Source organism: Phocoena sinus, chromosome 15 (genome assembly GCF_008692025.1).
Source record: "Phocoena sinus isolate mPhoSin1 chromosome 15, mPhoSin1.pri, whole genome shotgun sequence".
Taxonomy (NCBI): domain Eukaryota; kingdom Metazoa; phylum Chordata; class Mammalia; order Artiodactyla; family Phocoenidae; genus Phocoena; species Phocoena sinus.
Genome location: NC_045777.1, coordinates 22,783,006 through 22,796,996, shown reverse-complemented (window position 1 = coordinate 22,796,996; position 13,991 = coordinate 22,783,006). Strand labels below are relative to the sequence as shown.

General features: G+C 40.5%; 1 protein-coding gene across 2 annotated transcripts in view; it reads right to left on the bottom strand.

The window, feature by feature from the left end:
- The window catches only part of NDRG3 (NDRG family member 3), a 92,516-nt gene that overhangs the window by 30,823 nt on the left and 47,702 nt on the right, over nt 1–13,991 (bottom strand). For both annotated transcript variants that reach the window (XM_032606046.1, XM_032606045.1), the window contains exons 4-5: nt 9,856–9,961; nt 937–1,057 (exon numbers count right to left, since the gene is read on the bottom strand). In XM_032606046.1, coding sequence (XP_032461937.1) covers nt 937–1,057; nt 9,856–9,961 — 227 coding nt within the window. The remainder of the gene's footprint in view (nt 1–936; nt 1,058–9,855; nt 9,962–13,991) is intronic.

Sequence of the window (13,991 nt, the reverse complement as noted above, 5' to 3'; positions counted from 1 at the left end):
CAGAATGCCTGGGTTAAAATCCCAGCTCTATTACTTATTTGTTATGTAAGCTTGGCCAAGGTACTTAATATCTCTGGGCCTTAATATCCTCCCCTGTACAATGGGAATAACAGTAAACCTATCCCATAGGGTTGTAAGGATTAAGTGAGTTAATAAATGTAAAGTATGCAATGCAGCGTCAAGAATACTGTTTGAGTACTAGGTAAGTGTTAGCTATGATTCTAACACTGCAATGGTCCATTTCACAGCAGTCACTGGCAAAGGCAGCTCTGGAGATGAGTAAAGGGAGAGGGGAAGAATTAGCATTCCACCGCTTGTGCTTTCATTCCTCCTCCAAGGTCTCCTCAATAATTATGCTGTCCAGGGAAGAGTCAGGGAGACCGTGGCTCCACCATGCAAAGCAGGCTTAGGATGAGGCTGAGAGCTCCATGTCCATGTCCAGTTAAATGCACCTCTAGCTGACAGGGCAGCTCCTCCAAATAAATGGTTATACTGATATTCAAATTCCTGTCACCAGACTGAAGGTAAGGGTGGGGAGGTGCTCCCAGGAAGCTCAGAGGGACCTGAGTTTGGGCCTAGGTAGTTTGGAGTTTCAGGGAGGGACACAAAAATGACAGATTTAAAATAGATGAGGAAGGAGACAGTTAAAAGACAGTGAGAAGTGGGTGTTCCAGACACTAATGCCTTGTGATTGGCTCCCATTCATGGAGGGCCATTCCTGGATATGGGAAAACATGCAGTTTTCGTGACTAGACTGTACGTGACAGTCCTCTCAGAACAAGGAGAGAAAATCTGCAGATGGTCGGTTGACAAGTATAACCTGTAGGCTGTGCTAAAACCAGCTTGGAGGGAAGCACATGGCTACTGCTCCCGCTGGAGCTTAGCCGTTTGCTCTCTGAGTGCGTGTCTTCCAGAAGGTCTTGCTTGTGGTCTTACCCAGCTGGGAAAGAGGGTGCACCTTCCTGCTGGCCTGGGGCATCAACATGACAGACAGCAAAGTGCTGGGTGATCTCCTGCATATCCTCAAAGTTAAAGAATGCATTGAAACAGGATTTATCTGCAAGAGCAAAACACTCGTAAGGCACAAGCTCTCCGTTACTCCCCAATTTTCCTCTACTCAATCAATTCCACATCATCGTCCTCTTTCACCCCTTTTTTTTTTTTTTTTTTTTTCAACATCTTTATTGGGGTATAATTGCTTTACAATAGTGTGTTAGTTTCTGATTTATAACAAAGTGAATCAGCTATACATATACATGTGCTCCCATGTGTCTTCCCTCTTGCGTCTCCCTCCCTCCCACTCTCCCCCTCCCACCCCTCCAGGCTGTCCCAAAGCCCCGAGCTAATATCCCTGTGCCTTGCGGCTGCTTCCCCCTAGCTATCTACCTTACTACGTTTGTTAGTGTGTATATGTCCATGACTCTTTCTCGCCCTGTCAAAACTCACCCTTCCCCCTCCCCATATCCTCAAGTCCGTTCTCCAGTAGGTCTGCGCCTCTATTCCTGTCTTATCCCTAGGTTCTTCATGACATTTTTTCCCCTTAAATTCCATATATATGTGTTAGCATACGGTATTTGTCTTTGTCTTTCTGACTTACTTCACTCTGTATGACAGACTCTAGGTCTATCCATTTCATTACAAATAACTCAATTTCATTTCTTTTTAAGGCTGAGTAATATTCCATTGTGTATATGTGCCACATCTTCTTTATCCATTCGTCCGATGATGGGCGCTTAGGTTCTTTCCATCTCCGGGCTATTGTAAATAGAGCTGCAATGAACATTTTGGTACATGACTCTTTTTGAATTTTGGTTTTCTCAGGGTATATGCCCAGTAGTGGGATTGCTGGGTCATATGGTAATTCTATTTGTAGTTTTTTAAGGAACCTCCATACTGTTCTCCATAGTGGCTGAACCAATTGACATTCCCACCAGCAGTGCAAGAGTGTCCCCTTTTCTCCACACCCTCTCCAGCATTTATTGTTTCTAGATTTTTTGATGATGGCCATTCTGACTGGTGTGAGATGATATCTCATTGTAGTTTTGATTTGCATTTCTCTAATGATTAATGATGTTGAGCATTCTTTCATGTGTTTGTTGGCATTCTGTATATCTTCTTTGGAGAAATGTCTGTTTAGGTCTTCTGCCATTTTTGGATGGGGTTGTTTGTTTTTTTGTTATTGAGCTGCAGGAGCTGCTTGTAAATTTTGGAGATTAATCCTTTGTCAGTTGCTTCATTTGCAAATGTTTTCTCCCATTCTGAGGGTTGTCTTTTGGTCTTGATTATGGTTTCCTTTGCTGTGCAAAAGCTTTGAAGTTTCATTAGGTCCCATTTGTTTATTTTTGTTTTTATTTCCATTACTCTAGGAGGTGGGTCAGAAAGGATCTTGCTGTGATTTATGTCATAGAGTGTTCTTCCTATGTTTTCCTCTAAGAGTTTGATAGTTTCTGGCCTTACATTTAGGTCTTTAATCCATTTTGAGCTTATTTTTGTGTATGGTGTTAGGGAGTGATCTAATCTCATACTTTTACATGTACCTGTCCAGTTTTCCCAGCACCATTTATTGAAGAGGCTGTCCTTTCTCCACTGTACATTCCTGCCTCCTTTATCAAAGATAAGGTGTCCATATGTGCGTGGGTTTATCTCTGGGCTTTCTATCCTGTTCCACTGATCTATCTTTCTGTTTTTGTGCCAGTACCATACTGTCTTGATTACTGTTGCTTTGTAGTATAGTCTGAAGTCAGGGAGCCTGATTCCTCCAGCTCCTTTTTTCGTTCTCAAGATTGCTTTGGCTATTCGGGGTCTTTTGTGTTTCCATACAAATTGCGAAATTTTTTGTTCTAGTTCTGTGAAAAATGCCAGTGGTAGTTTGATAGGGATTGCATTGAATCTGTAGATTGCTTTGGGTAGTAGAGTCATTTTCACAATGTTGATTCTTCCCATCCAAGAACATGGTATATCTCTCCATCTATTTGTATCATCTTTAATTTCTTTCATCAGTGTCTTATAATTTTCTGCATACAGGTCTTTCGTATCCTTAGGTAGGTTTATTCCTAGATATTTTATTCTTTTTGTTGCAATGGTAAATGGGAGTGTTTTCTTGATTTCACTTTCAGATTTTTCATCATTAGTATATAGGAATGCCAGAGATTTCTGTGCATTAATTTTGTATCCTGCTACTTTACCAAATTCATTGATTAGCTCTAGTAGTTTTCTGGTAGCATCTTTAGGATTCTCTATGTATAGTATCATGTCATCTGCAAACAGTGACAGCTTTACTTCTTCTTTTCCGATGTGGATTCCTTTTATTTCCTTTTCTTCTCTGATTGCTGTGGCTAAAACTTCCAAAACTATGTTGAATAAGAGTGGTGAGAGTGGGCAACCTTGTCTTGTTCCTGATCTTAGTGGAAATGCTTTCAGTTTTTCACCATTGAGGATGATGTTTGCTGTGGGCTTGTCATATATGGCTTTTATTATGTTGAGGAAAGTTCCCTCTATGCCTACTTTCTGGAGGGTTTTTATCATAAATGGGTGTTGAATTTTGTCGAAAGCTTTCTCTGCATCTATTGAGATGATCATATGGTTTTTCTCCTTCAATTTGTTAATATGGTTTATCACATTGATAGATTTGCGTATATTGAAGAATCCTTGCATTCCTGGAATAAACCCCACTTGATAATGGTGTATGATCCTTTTAATGTGCTGTTGGATTCTGTTTGCTAGTATTTTGTTGAGGATTTTTGCATCTATGTTCATCAGTGATGTTGGCCTGTAGTTTTCTTTCTTTGCGACATCCTTGTCTGGTTTTGGTATCAAGGTGATGGTGGCCTCGTAGAAGGAATTTGGGAGTGTTCCTCCCTCTGCTATATTTTGGAAGAGTTCGAGAAGGATAGGTGTTAGCTCTTCTCTAAACGTTTGATAGAATTCACCTGTGAAGCCATCTGGTCCTGGGCTTTTGTTTGTTGGAAGATTTTTAATCACAGTTTCAATTTCAGTGCTTGTGATTGGTCTGTTCATATTTTCTATTTCTTCCTGATTCAGTCTTGGCAGGTTGTGCATTTCTAAGAATTTGTCCATTTCTTCCAGATTGTCCATTTTATTGGCATAGAGTTGCTTGTAGTAATCTCTCATGATTTTTTTTATTTCTGCAGTGTCAGTTGTTATTTCTCCTTTCTCATTTCTAATTCTATTGATTTGAGTCTTCTCCCTTTTTTTCTTGATGAGTCTGGCTAGTGGTTTATCTATTTTGTTTATCTTCTCAAAGAACCAGCTTTTAGTTTTATTGATCTTTGCTATCGTTTCCTTCATTTCTTTTTCATTTATTTCTGATCTGATTTTTATGATTTCTTTCCTTCTGCTAGCTTTGGGGCTTTTTTGTTCTTCTTTCTCTAATTGCTTGAGGTGCAAGGTTAGGTTGTTTATTCGAGATGTTTCCTGCTTCTTAAGGTGGGCTTGTATTGCTATAAACTTCCCCCTTAGAACTGCTTTTGCTGCATCCCATAGGTTTTGGGTCGTTGTGTCTCCATTGTCATTTGTTTCTAGGTATTTTTTTATTTCCTCTTTGATTTCTTCAGTGATCACTTCATTATTAAGTAGTGTATTGTTTAGCCTCCATGTGTTTGTATATTTTACAGATCTTTTCCTGTAATTGATATCTAGTGTCATGGCGTTGTGGTCAGAAAAGATACTTGATACGATTTCAGTTTTCTTAAATTTACCAAGGCTTGATTTGTGACCCAAGATATGATCTATCCTGGAGAATGTTCCATGAGCACTTGAGAAAAATGTGTATTCTGTTGTTTTTGGATGGAGTGTCCTATAAATATCAATTAAGTCCATCTTGTTTAATGTATCATTTAAAGCTTGTGTTTCCTTATTTATTTTCATTTTGGATGATCTGTCCATGGGTGAAAGTGGGGTGTTAAAGTCCCCTACTATGAATGTGTTACTGTCAATTTCCCCTTTTATGGCTGTTAGTATTTGCCTTACGTATTGAGGTGCTCCTATGTTGGGTGCATAAATATTTACAATTGTTATATCTTCTTCTTGGATCGATCCCTTGATCATTATGTAGTGTCCTTCTTTATCCCTTTTAATAGTCCTTATTTTAAAGTCTATTTTGTCTGATATGAGAATTGCTACTCCAGCTTTCTTTTGGTTTCCATTTGCATGGAATATCTTTTTCCATCCCCTTACTTTCAGTCTGTATGTGTCTCTAGGTCTGAGGTGGGTCTCTTGTAGACAGCATATATAAGGGTCTTGTTTTTGTATCCATTCAGCCAATCTGTGTCTTTTGGTGGGAGCATTTAGTCCATTTACATTTAAGGTAATTATCGATATGTATGTTCCTATTCCCATTTTCTATATTGTTTTGGGTTCGTTATTATAGGTCGTTTCCTTCTTTTGCATTTCTTATCTAGAGAAGTTCCTTTAGCATTTGTTGTAAAGCTGGTTTGGTGGTGCTGAACTCTCTCAGCTTTTGCTTGTCTGTAAAGGTTTTAATTTCTCCATCAAATCTGAATGAGATCCTTGCTGGGTAGAGTAGTCTTGGTTGCAGGTTTTTCTCCTTCATCACTTTCAGTATGTCCTGCCACTCCCTTCTGGCTTGTAGGGTTTCTGCTGAGAGATCAGCTGTTAACCTTATGGGGATTCCCTTGTGTGTTATTTGTTGTTTTTCCCTTGCTGCTTTTAATATGCTTTCTTTGTATTTAATTTTTGATAGTTTGATTAATATGTGTCTTGGCGTATTTCTCCTTGTATTTATCCTGTATGGGACTCTCTGTGCTTCCTGGACTTGATTAACTATTTCCTTTCCCATATTAGGGAAGTTTTCAACTATAATCTCTTCAAATATTTTCTCAGTCCCTTTCTTTTTTTCTTCTTCTTCTGGAACCCCTATAATTCGAATGTTGGTGCGTTTAATGTTGTCCCAGAGCTCTCTGAGACTGTCCTCAGTTCTTTTCATTCTTTTTTCTTTATTCTGCTCTGCAGTAGTTATTTCCACTACTTTATCTTCCAGGTCACTTATCCGTTCTTCTGCCTCAGTTATTCTGCTATTGATCCTATCTAGAGTACTTTTAATTTCATTTATTGCGTTGTTCATCGTTGCTTGTTTCATCTTTAGTTCTTGTAGGTCCTTGTTAACTGTTTCTTGCATTTTGTCCATTCTACTTCCAAGATTTTGGATCATCCTTACTATCATTATTCTGAATTCTTTTTCAGGTAGATTGCCTATTTCCTCTTCATTTGTTAGGTCTGGTGGGTTTTTATCTTGCTCCTTCATCTGCTGTGTGTTTTTCTGTCTTCTCATTTTGCTTATCTTACTGTGTTTGGGGTCTCCTTTTTGCAGGCTGCACGTTCGTAGTTCCCGTTGTTTTTGATGTCTGTCTCCAGTGGCTAAGGTTGTTTCAGCGGGTTGTGTAGGCTTCCTGGTGGAGGGGACTAGTGCCTGTGTTGTGCTGGATGAGGCTGGATCTTGTCTCTCTAGTGGGCAGGTTCACGTCTGGTGGTGTGTTTTGGGGTGTCTGTGGCCTTGTTATGATTTTCGGCAGCCTCTCTGCTAATGGGTGGGGTTGTATTCCTGTTTTGCTAGTTGTTTGGCATAGGTTGTCCAGCACTGTGGCTTGCTGGTCGTTGAGTGAAGCTGGGTGCTGGTGTTAAGATGGAGGTCTCTGGGAGATTTCCACCGTTTAATATTATGTGGAGCTGGGAGGTCTCTTGTTGATCAGTGTCCTGAAGTTGGCTCTCCTACCTCAGAGGCAGAGCCCTGCCTCCTGGGCTGGAGCACCAAGAGCCTTTCATCCACACGGCTCAGAATAAAAGGGAGGAAAAGTAGAGAGAATTATTAGAAGTATGAGGAAAGAAAGAAGGAAAGGAGGAAAGGAAGGAAGGAAGAAAGAAGCAAAGAAGGAAAGAAAGGAGGGAGGGAGGGAGGAAGGAAGGAAGGAAGGAGGGAAAGAAGGAGAAAATGTAGAGAGAATTAGTAGAAGTATGAGGAAAGAAAGAGGGAAAGGAGGAAAGGAAGGAAGGAAGAAAGAAGCAAAGAAGGAAAGAAAGGAGGGAGGGAGGGAGGGAGGGAGGAAGTAAGGAAAGAAGGAGGGAAAGAAGGAGAAAATGTAGAGAGAATTAGTAGAAGTTTGAGGAAAGAGAGAAAGAAAGGAGGAAAGGAAGGAAGGAAGAAAGAAGCAAAGAAGGAAAGAAAGGAGGGAGGGAGGGAGGAAGGAAGGAAGGTAGGAGGGAAAGAAGGAGAAAATGTAGAGAGAATTAGTAGAAGTATGAGGAAAGAAAGAAGGAAAGGAGGAAAGGAAGGAAGGAAGAAAGAAGCAAAGAAGGAAAGAAAGGGAGGGAGGGGGGAAGGAAGGAAGGAAGGAGGGAAAGAAGGAGAAAATGTAGAGAGAATTAGTAGAAGTTTGAGGAAAGAAAGAAGGAAAGGAGGAAAGGAGGAAAGGAAGGAAGGAAGAAAGAAGCAAAGAACGGAAGAAAAGAGGGAGGGAGGGAGGGAGGAAGGGAGGAAGGAAGGAGGGAAAGAAGGAAAAAAGACAGAAAGAAAGAAGATACAGTAAAAATAAAATAAAGTATAATATAGTTATTGTACTAAAAAATATTTAGAAAGAAAAAAGAAAAAAAAAAAAAAAAGAACAGATAGAACCCTAGGACAAATGTTGGAAACAAAGCTATACAGAGAAAATCTTACACATAAGCATACACATACATGTTCACAGAGAGAGGCAAAGGGGGAAAAATCATAAATCCTGCTCCCAGAGACCACCTCCTCAACCTGGGGTGATTCGCTGACTAAAGGAGGGAAGGAAGGAAGGAAAGAAAGAAAGAACGAAGGTAAAGTACAATAAAGTTATTACAATTAAAATTAATTATTAAGAAAAAAAAATTTTTTTTTTAAAAAAAAAACCATGGACGGATAGAGCCCTAGGACAAATGTTGGAAGCAAAGCTATACAGAGAAAATCTTACACAGAAGCATACACATACACGTTCACAAAGAGAGGCAAAGGGGGAAAAATCATAAATCCTGCTCCCAGAGACCACCTCCTCAACCTGGGGTGATTCGCTGTCTAAAGGAGGGAAGGAAGGAAGGAAAGAAAGAAAGAAAGAACGAAGGTAAAGTATAATAAAGTTATTACAATTAAAATTAATTATTAAGAAAAAAAAATTTTTTTTTTTTTTAAAAAAAACCATGGACGGATAGAGCCCTAGGACAAATGTTGGAAGCAAAGCTATACAGAGAAAATCTTACACAGAAGCATGCACATACGTGTTCACAAAGAGAGGCAAAGGGGGAAAAATCATAAATCCTGCTCCCAGAGACCACCTCCTCAATTTGGGGTGATTTGTTGTCTTTTGGGAGCTCTGAGGTCTTCTGCCAGCCTTCAGTAGGTGTTCTGTAGGAGTTGTTCCACGTGTAGATGTATTTCTGGTGTATCCGTGAGGAGGAAGGCGATCTCCACGTCTTACTCTTCCGCCATCTTCCCGCCGCTCCTCACCCCCTTTTAATCACTGTTTCACTAAAGTGAAGTGTCTGGCTGACTACCAGCCATCTTAACAACTTGAAAAGGATAACTAATCCTCAATTCTACAGAATGTCTACAAAGAGGAAACCAATCCTGGTGTTTCACAAGACAATCTTACACCCATAATACTGTCATTTTTCATGCATCTTATTCCCCTACCTAACAGAGAGATACTGACCGTATCCCAAGAACCCAGCTAAAGTGAGTATCTTAGGCTGCTTACATTCACCATGTGGAAGACTGTGTCTCTTGACAACATTGCTGGGGTGCAGGGAGGGGTTTCTGCTTCAATTTCTACCCTGTTGGTGGAACTGCTTAAATTCCTTCTCATGCTAAAGAGGCAACAAAAGCTCCAGCACTAGACTGTAACTTCAAATGCAGGCCACCTCTGAAAGCCAGAGGAGCGTGCAAGGAAAGACATGTACGTAGACTCTGTATGCCTGGGGCTAGGGCCAGAATCTTATATTACCATCTAGAGAAGTCCATTTAAAGTCACTCATATGCTAACACATATATATGGAATCTAAAAAAAAAAAAAAATTGTTACGAAGAACCTAGGGTCAGGACGGGAATAAAGACGCAGACCTACTAGAGAATGGACTTGAGGACATGGGGAGGGGGAAGGGTAAGCTGGAACAACGTGAGAGAGTGGCATGGACATATATACACTACCAAATGTAAAATTGATGGCTAGTGGGAAGCAGCCTCATAGCACAGGGAGATCAGCTCGGTGCTTTGTGACCACCTAGAGGGGTGGGATAGAGGGAGATGCAAGAGGGAAGAGATATGGGGATATATGTATACATCTAGCTGATTCACTTTGTTATAAAGCAGAAACTAACACACCATTGTAAAGCAATTATACTCCAGTAAAGATGTTAAAAATTAATTAAAGTCACTCATGACAGGCTATAATAAGAATACTTTTACTAATTTATTGAAGAGCTCACAACAAAGTTAAGTTCAAGCTCTGAATTTTCTAACCCGAAAATTTGGTTTATGAAAAAAACCAAAGCACAGATTGTTTTTTAAAAAAACCTGATTTTAGTTCTACTTTCTTAACCAGTTCATCATATAATCTTCAGTCCTTTAGCAGATATGACACAAAGTGAGATATAATCCCAGTATCCCCCAAAATGCATTCAACTGCATACTTCCCAGGAACTTTAATTCTGCCATTAACATGTAGCAATGAGGAGGGAAGCTTAACGTATAGAGGAGAAAACCTATGGTTTATCAGAATACTGGGGTTTCTTGTGTGTTTTAAAAAAATATACAAAGATTATGTATTACAATAAAATAGGGAAGGTATAAAATCAAATACATACGATTGAGGCCAATGTCATGGTATGTCAGAATAACTGGTCTGTTTCCCTTCGGTAGGCCTCTTATAGTGACGTGGACCATACCGTGAGTTGTTTCTATATCATGTTCCTGTAACAAGAGAACATAAAGGTCTCAGCAAGGGCAGAATAGACTTCCCAGGTTACTGAAGTTTCACAATACCCAGTTCACTGCTGCTTCCCACTAGCTGGGGCAGGACACATCATAGCTGAATTATAAGCCAACTAGACGGATGCTATATCATACAGAATATTCCTACTTTTTAATTCCTTTCTGATAAACAAACAAACTAAGGAAAAATATACCTTATCTACAAAGCTCACTTTCTTAAGTGGGGGAAGCCAGGGATCTGCTGAGAATATATTCGCAACTGGCTATGGCAAGGAGATCAGCAAGTTGAGTGAGGAGCCAGGTAAAACCTGGGGAAAGGAAAGTTAAGGAAGCAGAAGATGTGAAGAAGCTGCTGGGTAAAAAGGCAGAGGCTTCAGAGCCTCTAAATGCACGTCCAACAACTGATCATTTCAACAGCACCTATGGGTGTATCTGCCTAAAATCTCTCCCCTTCCCTGGGAGCTGCCCTTCTGTGTCATCCATACAGTACAGGAGTGGCTCTTGGCCGCCTTGTCTGTAGACTATAACCTTATGGCCATGGCTCACTGGAGTCACGTGGGCATTTGGTCCATGCTAGGTCAGCATCCTTCCCTGAGAATCTGTAATTGGGACTAAGAGATTCCATCCTCAGCTTGGTTCTTCTCTTGAAAAGAGAAGTAAACTTGCGAGCTTACAGTAGGCATTTCCACCACTTTAATTCCTGGTTCCGGTTGTGTGTGCTGTTAAGTTCTGAGACATCCCTGGATTGCCTCTGGTTTAAGCTATTTGGGTGGGTTTGTTCCCTGCATCCTAAAGGGTCCTAACCAAGGCAATGAGTAAAATTTAAGATGCAGCCAGAGCAGAGCTCAGGAACTGAATAAAGCTAGAACAAGATGAAATCAGAGCTACTGGGACCAGCACTAAGAGTGGTTGGGTAGAAAAGAAAGAGACTCTAGAAAAAGTAACTGAGATTTATTCTAGTCTTCTTCAACATCTATATTTCTTAAAAATGAATTATCACACCTAGCCTAGTGAATTTTTGCTGACAAAGTCCGTACCTATCTCAGGAAGTGGTACAGTAGCTGAGACAAAATAACTCTGTCAGTAAGAATCGCAACAAAGGCAAAGCACTTCCAACTTAATTTCCTACCTAATAGTGAACCTCATCAGAGCCTTGGTTCCTTCTCTCATGTGGGGCACAGAACAATCTTACACTAATTGAACGTCAGTATATCTCAAATCATGGGCTGCAAGCTAGAGCAGGTATCTCTCTAGTAAATCTAACCACAAGTGATTCAATATTTCTGCTGTCCTCTATTACTGCTTGCTACATCCTCTTCAAAGGCTTGAAAAGGGGGAATAAGAAATGAAGGAGAAAAAAAAAAAAAAAGAAATGAAGGAGAGAATCAGGCACTGTGAACTGGCTATGAAATAAAGTACAGGGTTTGGATGGGAGGAATATAAAGACATAAATTCCTGTTGCTGTATGAATATTTCTCACGTGGTAATGTCACTTATTGAGGACCCTCCTCCACCACCATCATCAGGCTCATTCCCTAAACAACTACGTATCTAGTGAAGCCCTACTACCAGACCCTGGACTGAGCTCTGGGCACAAAACAGTGAACAAGAGAGATGTGATCCATGCTCTCACGGAGATTACGTTCTACACAGGGAGGCCGACAATAAACACACAAACCAACCAACCCATAACAATAGCCTGTGATCAGAGCTGTGAAAGAAATAAATAGGATGCTGTGATGGAAAATTGAAGAGGAAGACATTAACTCTGTTAGCAGTCAGGAAAGTACAAATTAAATTCAATGAGATGCAATTTCATACATACCAGAATGGCAAAAATTTTTAAGTCAGATAATGCCAAGTGTTGGCCAAGATGTAGAGAAATAAGAACTTTCATACACTATTGGTAGGCATGTAACCTGGAACGACTACTCTGGAGAAAAATTTGGTAATTTCTAGTAAAGTTAAAAGATGTCTACCCTACAGCAATTTTACTTTTAGGGATAATCTAAAGCGATTCTCAAACACACTCACACACAAAAGATATGTGCAGATATATATACATATATACATATACACTGAGGCCTTATTTATAATGTCAAAAAATTGAAAGTAGTCTAATTAGTCATCAGTAAGGAAACTGACAAATTATGACATTCATATAATGAGATGCAGACAAAAATGAATGAACTAGAACTATAAGCCTTAATACACAGAGAAAATCTTGAAAAAACAACGCTGAGTAGAAATGCAGAAGGATCTGTATATATGACTTACGTATGTAGATAGTTTTAAAAAGCAACACTATACAGACTGTACATGTTTACATATATATATGTATATATATATATATATACATATATATATATTAAATATTTATTTATTTAGTTGCACCGGCTCTTAGTTGTGGCAATGCAAACTCTTAGTTGCGGCATGCATGTGGGATCTAGTTCCCTGACCAGGGATCGAACCCAGGCCCCTGCATTGGGAGCTCGGAATCTTAAACACCGTACCAGCAGGGAAGTCCCTACATACATATATTTAAAGTATAAAAACTTGGAGAAGGAATGTACACTAAAGTTAGGACTTGATTCCTTCTGGGAGGTGATATATTCCGAAAATGAACTTAAGGAGTCTTCGATCTGTCTCACGTTACACTTCTTGAGAGAAAGAAAGAGCAAAGAGGGAGACAGGGAGAAACCAGCCCCTGCCAGATGAGTGACAATACAGGAGAACCCAAATTGAAGAGAATGCGCAACCATCTGTCATCCTGACAGTCAAGTTGCTGGAGCCTTCCTGTGTCATATCTAAGCCTTCAGGAGAGTCTTGCATAAATATCCTGGCTTGGTCTCAGCTGTGATACGGAGAACTGAGGAAAAAAAACAACTTACACTTTGGCCCTAGGGTTAGCAGGACCTCCTAAGACCTGGTAATTGATGGGGATAGTGTGTGCAGGAAAAGGGAGGGTGCCAAGTGGAGGGAGGGGGATAGTGAGCTGTCAGGGAAGTTCAGAAGGATGATGAAAAGGGAGATAAAACAGATGGGGCGAGAGAGAACACATTTAAAAAACAGACGAGGCGGGCTTCCCTGGTGGCGCAGTGGTTGAGAATCTGCCTGCTAATGCAGGGGACACGGGTTCAAGCACTGGTCTGGGAAGATCCCACATGCTGCGGAGCAACTAGGCCCGTGAGCCACAACTACTGAGCCTGCATGTCTGGAGCCTGTGCTCCACAACAAGAGAGGCTGTGACAGGGAGAGGCCCACGCACCGCGATGAAGAGCAGACCCCGCTCACCGCAACTAGAGAAAGCCCACGCACAGAAACGAAGACCCAACACAGCCAATAAATAAATAAATAAATAATAAAAATTAAGGAATTCCTTAAAAAAAAGCAGACGAGGCAACAGGGCAAAGTCACTACTTTGTCATCATTTCATAATCTGGATGAAATTCAGAGTTAAAATTGGCTTACAAAATTTCAACTTTTTAGGGAGATCTTAGCCCCTACCTCCCCATAATACGCCCTCAAATTGTGTAGCGACCAAAGTATCAAAAGGCCAAGAGTCCTGGGCCCTATCTGTCAAACCTGTTGCCCTATTTGGAGCAACCCTTGGTTGTCAGTATCTCTTATGGTTTCTCTTCATTTTCAAAGTAATACAAAAAGAAAGGAGACACTCACATCCATGTGGATTTGTAAATATATCCTTTGTGACCTTATATGTGAATGGCTTGAACAGGTCTCTATCTGGAGATGAGTGTGCAGAGACCTTGGCTATGGAGCTGATTCAGTGGTCAGGGCACTCCAGGGGTGATGCTGCTGCCACCCTTCTGCTTTAGCCAACTATCAGCTGCTGCAAAGGCTGTTTCTCCAGTTACCTCACCCTTCACCCCAGCATTCTAGAGGGTATGACTGCACAGTGAAACTGTCCAATAGGCTCTGGTCATAGATCTTTCCCAGCACTCTCTGATTACTTACCACCTCCAAGACTATGCACTTTTAAAACATGATC